Consider the following 6,849-nt stretch of genomic DNA (forward strand, 5'->3'; position numbering starts at 1 on the left):
CCATTTTACGCCATTTATCACTCTGCGATTTTCCAGCTTTCCAGAAAGCTCAGCATCACCCAAGTTTAGCCACATGCGGGCGATGTTGTCAGCGATGAAGCCGAAGGTAAAGAAGCGTGATCCTCTGTACGAGTCACCAGGATCTCCGACGGGAGATTATTCCCCGATCTCTGGTGGAGTAGTCAAGCCTTCGAGTCTGATTGTTGCAGGGATGGACATCACGACGTGGCCGATTGTCGAGATCTCCGTCCCTGCTGGACCTTTGGGCATCCTACTTGACGGAAGCTGCACCGACGCAGCTTTACTCGACGATTTCGCCCCAGTGACCCGTGAAGGATCACCTGGGGCTATTGAAGCGAGTGGAAGCGTTCCTCAGGGCAGTGTGTTGATCGGAATGGATAAGTTCGACTTCATGCAACCAAGACAAACACTTGAGGAGATCGGTACAGTCTTACGAGAAGCTGCTCACTTGAAACGTCAATTACGCTTTAAAGTGCCACCTCAGAACAACCACAAGAACCCTCAAGATGATGACAAGTCAAAGCTTATCATCGGCCCAACAAGTAGCTCAACGGACCTCAGTGAGCCTATAGGTGAATCGTCCAACATGTTCTCAGCGGAAGCAGTGTCTCCTCCTGTACAGCCAACGAATGATCCACTAGTTTCTCCAGCGCTGAAAACAGGTGGACCTGCTTCGTTTGTGCAAGTCACGGGGATGGAAGACAGTCCTCTGGACTCCGACAAACGTCCGTATGTGGCCAGCTCAACTGACAAAGTCGTGAGTGTGGAGGTTCCTCCAGGATCTCTTGGTCTCAATCTCGATGGTACCGTTGCCAATCGCGCTGTAGTTTTGGGGTTCGTGCCACTATCCGATGGATCTCGTGGTGCACTAGAACGCAGCGGTAGTGTATCTTCTGGTGCTGAAATCGTGGAGATTAATGGCGAAGATGTATCGAAAGAATCCTTGGCTGGTATTCGAGAACGCCTTGGATGTCTGAGTGGCGAACCTCGACGTCTAAGCTTCCGTCTTCCTGCTCCTATCAAACTGACTGTCCAGCCAGTTCCAACGAGTGCTACATCGCCAGTAGTGTCACCGTCGTCGGCTCCGAAAGCCCGGAGAATGTCAGCCACTTCGATGCAGCGGATGAGTCTGATCCAGGCGTCTTTACCGACTTACACGGAAGATTTAAAGCTCCGCCGACGTCTTGAACTTCAGCTGGTCATGAGTTATGATCGCAAGGAACTCAAGTCCAAAGAGTTCTGGTTTGCGATTCATTCAGAGTGGATGAATCGTTGGGCGCTCTTTGTAGGCAAGGAAGGACCTGAACCAGGTCCGATCTCGAATCACGAGTTACTGGAACCTGGTTTTGACACTGGCGAAGATCCGAATCAGGTCGTGCTTATGCGTCCAGGTCTAGAGATCACGAAGGACTTTCGATTTGTGACGCCAATGGTCTGGAGTTTACTGGCAGCTCTGCACGGACCTGGAGATGCTCCCCCGATTGCAAGATTTGCACTTGATATCAACTCAGAATCTCCTGAAGATGTCAACGCTGTACTTCACGAAGCTAAGGGTCAAGCAACGGGTCTAGCTTCTAGTCTTCGCGAAAAATGCCAGGTGGCGGTGAAGTGAGAGGTACAGAACTGGGCATGACCTATGCAAAATATTAACTACCCATGAGGTCATGCTTTGGTTCGAGTAGGGTAAGTCTTGTCGGAAGAGAACCTACAACTTGTTAATATTGAGGCAGATGCTTCCTCACGACGGGTTGCCAAGCATATTCTTAATACTGTTTCACTGTATCCTTTCCGTGATAGTTTACACCAATTCACTTTTGCCAAGTATTCTCATGTTTGTTTGCTGAAATCTAATGTTTTTGCAAATCCTATATTGTCCACACCCCCTAAAAACGGAACGAAGTACTCAAAACAAAAATCTCCGGAAAAAAATATACTGGAAAATTATTTGTCGGCCAATAAAATAATATATTTTGCTACCAATCTGGTCCTGCATCCATAATGCATTTCAATTTTTTTGGATCTGTGATAACTTATAATTTTGAGGACTAATATTGGTGGCACAAATTTACACTAAATGAATATGGAATATTATTGTTATGCAGATACAGAAATTTCTGTTTTGTATCGGTGGAGGCACTGCTCTCTAAGGGTGTGACAAAGATTGTGGAAGCCGGCATGGGCGAGAAGATACCGGTCGATTTTGGCCTGATCCTCGACGACCGTAGATTTGGTACAGAGCAATACCAGAGCGCCTTTGGATGCTATGATAATCCTAGTGGTCCACGGTACCACCTTATTTTCATGGCTCCTATAATGGATGAACCTGGCGACCACCTAACTGCAAAGATTCATCTGACGGTAATTGAGCGCTTCCTACCATCTCTTGGCAGATCTATTGAAAAAGCCAAGTTCCTAGTGGGCGCCAGCAGTACAGTCAACAAGAAGCTAGCTAACCTTTTTACCTTTAAAGGTGCTGCTTATTGGTTGTGCGAGTCATAGACTCAACCTTGCTGTGCGCGACTTCCTCCGTCCTCACGAGGCTGCGCTCAGCGAAGTTCGTCAGCTGATGCGCAAAGTGCGCACTCTGAATCAAGCGGCGAAACTGAGGTATGCCAAGTTGGTCGTTTGTGTTTTGATACGGGAAACCAATGTTGACTTTTGTTAAAGACTCTAATTGTGTGTGACCTTTTTCTAGAATAGAGCAAAGACCAAATTGATTCCAGTCCTCCGCCAGGATACTCGCAGGTCATCAACATTTTCTATGCTTGACGTCAGTTTCCCCTCCGAAAGATTCTATATGTAGACGACGACGACGACATCAAGGATCTTCTACCATCAAGGTCCGTCCAGCGCTGCGCTGGAGGATCTCCTGTTAAAGCTGTGCCGCGTTGAATCGATTTCTAAGAGTATCAATCCGTCGGTCTTACTCTTCTGGTCGCTGGTGATCAGTTTGATGTCTGCTAAGGCAACGGAAATGGAGCCCTTTCAAGTGGAGGTGGAGTATCTTCCAGCTTTGATGTGGTGATCACCACAATAATGGAGGTATTTGAGGACCACATTCTCAAGAGGCGCAAGGTTTCCGCAGAGCCGTCCGTGTACAAGCTGCTATCGGCAATTCCTCCGGCTTACAGTGTAGTGCAGCAACCTTTTAGTATCGCCCGTGATGTTGTACGCCGCGAATGACGTCACGAATCTCCAATGACACTTGAGATGATACAGTAAACGAAACCTACTGAGATGCGTCAACGGTTGAGGTAATCTCTACGAAGTGCTTGATGAACTTTCGTTTTTGAACACGATGACTGAGTTTTATTTGTCTTTGCGCTCATTTTCAGTTGTTTATAATGCCATCAAGGCGTCTTCAGTCGATTATGTATTTTGCGATAGGTTCTTCAACACAAAATTATTTTATTTACGGATACCTCCCGGCAGCCTAGCTCGGGAAATCCTAACGCTGATTGTTCTCACACCGATGAATAAGCACCCAAGTCGTATCATTAGACCTCGTCTCTACACTTGGTTTACCACTGAAATGTCATTCTGTGTGGATATCACACGATTTTTTGATCCCAAGTTGGGATCAAAAAATCGTGTGATATCCACATATATGTACAATTTTGGTTCAGTCCTAGTACCGCAAGTCACGACAAACAACTTCAGCTGCACACATGAAATTAACGATGGAGGTACACTGCGACCGCTCCGCGATTTGCCAGCTCAAACCCAATTTGCACGGAGAAGAATTTCAGGGCTTGAGAGAGTGATGGCATGTATTTGGATGAATCCAAGAGATTAGCGCGTGTTGCCGTCACCAGGCAACGGATTTCAACGAATGCTGCTTCTCCAGTTGCACCTTCGGCTGTGTATTTGGCGTTGTACTTTGGAAATAATTTACTTCAATTGTACTTCATGTATTTGTACGATACCCAAGACTTTTCACAACCTTATGACTTGTCCTTTCCATTCTGCGACGCTGCCAAAGTTCGCTCGAGCTGAGCTCGCAATCCGTGACTAATGTCCCTAGTAGCCGATGTCGCATCTCCGCCGCTATTTGACGCACTTCTGTGCAACTTCCAGTCAAAATTGTGAGTATTCACATTCGTAGCCGCGGGTTGTAGCTCGATTCCTCCTCCCATTAGTGAGTTTCCGATTGTAAACGCAGGTGGACCGGTAGGTGGTGGCCCCAAGTCAATGACTTCACTGTTGCTATCCTCAGTCTCGTGAGTGGTGCTCGAAGAGGCTGAACTAGTGTCTGGAGTCGACGTCAGCTTCATCTTCGTGGCAGTCTCACCGTCCTCACTCACAACACTCGACAACGACATTAGTCTATCCAGACCAGGATTTGCCTTTGGTGGAGACGACAACGTCGTGTTCAGGTCCTTGGCGGTCTCATTTGCTTGGCTGATCAACCTCGTCAATGACCCCAGTCTATCCAGACTGGGATTCGTCCTGGGTAGATTCAAAATCGAAATACTCCCTCCTGTCAGTGAATTGGAGAGTAGGAATGACGGTGGAGCGTCTGGTGGGGGTCCAAGAGCAGCAATGGCATCCTTGGCACCACTGTCATTGTTTGGAGAAGAACTTGTGGCGTCCTTGGCGCCATCCATTGATTTTGAAAGAGAGAAGCGATGGATTCCGCCTCCTACTAGTGAATTCTGCAGAGCAAACGATGGAGGGAGTTCTGGTGGAGGCCCCAGACTTGTCGACGTGCTTTCGTTGCTCTGTGATGATCCCGACGGCTCCAGTCGATAGAATCGAGCGTTGCTAGTAGGACTGCCGACTTCACGCGGTGTGTCACTTTTACTTTCCCTACGCTGCGCATGATCAATAGCAGTTTGTAGTGCAGCCAATGGATCGAATCTGTAGCTCTCCAACCCTGCATTACTTGTCGAATCCGAGACTGCAGACGCAGGAGCCGAAGATGTTGTATCAGTAGCTTTCCCATTTGCAGCCGAGAGATCTTCCAATGCTGAGCGGTATGAAGCAGAAGACGATGCAAGTTGGTGCAACGCTGACGAGAGCCCTGCGTTCCTGTCCATCAGAAGTCCCGCCGATGATGACTGGGGGAAGCTCGATTGCATGCCTGAAGGCATATAAGGTCGTAGTAGCTCCCCCAATGTGCCCAGTCCATCGCTATCATTGCGAGCAAACAGCGGGTTTGCTCTAGGTGGGTCCTCAAGCTTCACATCTGACAGATGAGACACAAAACTTGAGCTTGTGGACGATGTGGACGCTACTCCAGACGTCTCGGTGGACGCTGAGTGGATTCCAGGGACATTGGTGGACGATGTCGAGTGCTCGTCCGTGGAGCTACTATGATGGCTACCTCCTCTCTTGATGGGTTGACGGAACTGCGGCTCGTAGAAGATGGGCACATGCTTCCGGTTAGGACGAGGCTTTGGAGGTGAGTCAGGCGGTGGTTGAGCTTTTGCGGTGCGACGATTTCTTGTCTTGGTGGACGCAGTGGGGGATGCAGAGGAGGAAAGATTGCCCCGCTGGTCGCGTCGTAGTATCTTCACCTTGAGGGTCCCGCTCTCGGCCTTGGCTGTGAAGGCGTTCTCCTTGAGCTTGCGCTTAGTCCCAGTGCTCTCCGTGTCGGCCATGCTAACAGGCGTATACACTCAGAATGATGGTGGAACACACATCCACATAAGCTACGTGCAACACACATATTTTGTGTTTTCAACAAAAATGTATCGCTTTTGGATTGGTTTAGAGAGGTTTATAGAATCCTGCCCCATTAGCGAAATATGGACCTGCAACTGGAGTTCGTGCTGGATGGCCAGGCCGAGTGGCGCGGCGTACCTGAAGTAGTACGTAGCTCGTTCCTGTTGATGGCACAGGAGCTGCGCCGACTGCATAGCCTGCTACTTGCAGGTCAGCAGGATCCAACGTCACTATGTCAGAAAGATCCTAGGATCGAAGAGATGCAGACTCAATTGTCGAAGTTGAAGGCGCAACTGCAGGACCAGCAGGCGCAAGCCGAGACCAACAACCTTAGAACGAAGAAGAAGCTCTCGAGTCTGTGGGGTGAGGTGGCTGCTACAGCCAAAGCAGCTGCCGACGCGCAGGCTCAACAGACCGTGATAACCGACAGTATTCAGGCCAATTGGGCAGCAGCGGAGTTTCAGCTAGAGATTCTCACGACAAAGATGGAGGATCAGGACTGCAGACTTAAAAGGAGCAGGATGCAGGTCGACCAAGCTCTCCATGAGCTCCAGATGGGTCAACAGCTCTGCAGACAGGACCTGCGACGCCTCCATCGAGTCGTAAGCACTCACGTTGCGGAGACGACGCAGGATCATGAAAAGGTTGAAGTGGAAGTCCGAGGTCCTGAAGAAGTGCAGCTTCAGAAACAGGATGGGGAGGTGCACGTGTTGCTCCATCAACGCTGCGTGGAGGTGCTGAAACGACAGCAGCAACGCGAGAGAAATGATCTCAGGACGGTCTAGGAGCGTGTCGTCATTGTGAGAAGTTAAAGTGCAGGAACGAGTGATCGAAATTCGTGGTTGAGTTTAAGAAACTTGTAGTACCTACAGGTATTGATATTATTGCTAAGTGTTAAAAAAAATTGTCATGATCCTTGTGTAATTTCAATCACAGTGCCGCTTGCCTTCATACTTGCAGCTGAGCTCGAAATCTCTGGGCTTTCACCAGGTTAATGACGCACGTCGGCGACTGCATGTACTACGTGCAAAACCCCAAGCTGGTGCTATACACGGAACTTCAATGTTATGCCCTGTTAGTATAACACTGAAGGAAGTTCACGCGCCGACGTAAAGCTTTCGACTGTTTGTAATCCTGGTCCGGAATGACTCGTGTAACATG

General features: G+C 48.9%; 4 protein-coding genes across 4 annotated transcripts; 3 read left to right on the forward strand and 1 right to left on the reverse strand.

Annotated features, from left to right (window-relative positions):
* The first annotated feature begins 31 nt into the window (after positions 1–31).
* Positions 32–1,843, forward strand: PPTG_00045 (hypothetical protein). Its single transcript, XM_008891414.1, has one exon. It carries the CDS (start codon positions 74–76, stop codon positions 1,631–1,633), a length of 1,560 nt encoding a protein of 519 aa, XP_008889662.1. The 5' UTR covers positions 32–73; the 3' UTR covers positions 1,634–1,843.
* A 479-nt stretch (positions 1,844–2,322) lies between these two features.
* On the forward strand, positions 2,323–2,738 carry PPTG_20641 (hypothetical protein; the record flags this gene model as incomplete). Its single annotated transcript, XM_008892839.1, has 3 exons — positions 2,323–2,379; positions 2,492–2,628; positions 2,717–2,738. The coding sequence occupies 3 exons, from the start codon at positions 2,323–2,325 to the stop codon at positions 2,736–2,738; spliced, it is 216 nt and encodes a 71-aa protein (XP_008891087.1).
* An 854-nt stretch (positions 2,739–3,592) lies between these two features.
* On the reverse strand, positions 3,593–5,638 carry PPTG_00046 (hypothetical protein). Its single transcript, XM_008891415.1, has one exon. The coding sequence runs from the start codon at positions 5,622–5,624 to the stop codon at positions 3,966–3,968; it is 1,659 nt and encodes a 552-aa protein (XP_008889663.1). The 5' UTR covers positions 5,625–5,638; the 3' UTR covers positions 3,593–3,965.
* An 82-nt stretch (positions 5,639–5,720) lies between these two features.
* Positions 5,721–6,612, forward strand: PPTG_00047 (hypothetical protein). The gene has a single exon (XM_008891416.1). The coding sequence runs from the start codon at positions 5,772–5,774 to the stop codon at positions 6,471–6,473; it is 702 nt and encodes a 233-aa protein (XP_008889664.1). The 5' UTR covers positions 5,721–5,771; the 3' UTR covers positions 6,474–6,612.
* Positions 6,613–6,849: the final 237 nt, after the last annotated feature.

The sequence above is a fragment of the Phytophthora parasitica genome (genome assembly GCF_000247585.1).
Source record: "Phytophthora parasitica INRA-310 unplaced genomic scaffold supercont2.1, whole genome shotgun sequence".
In the NCBI taxonomy this organism is placed as follows: domain Eukaryota; phylum Oomycota; class Peronosporomycetes; order Peronosporales; family Peronosporaceae; genus Phytophthora; species Phytophthora nicotianae.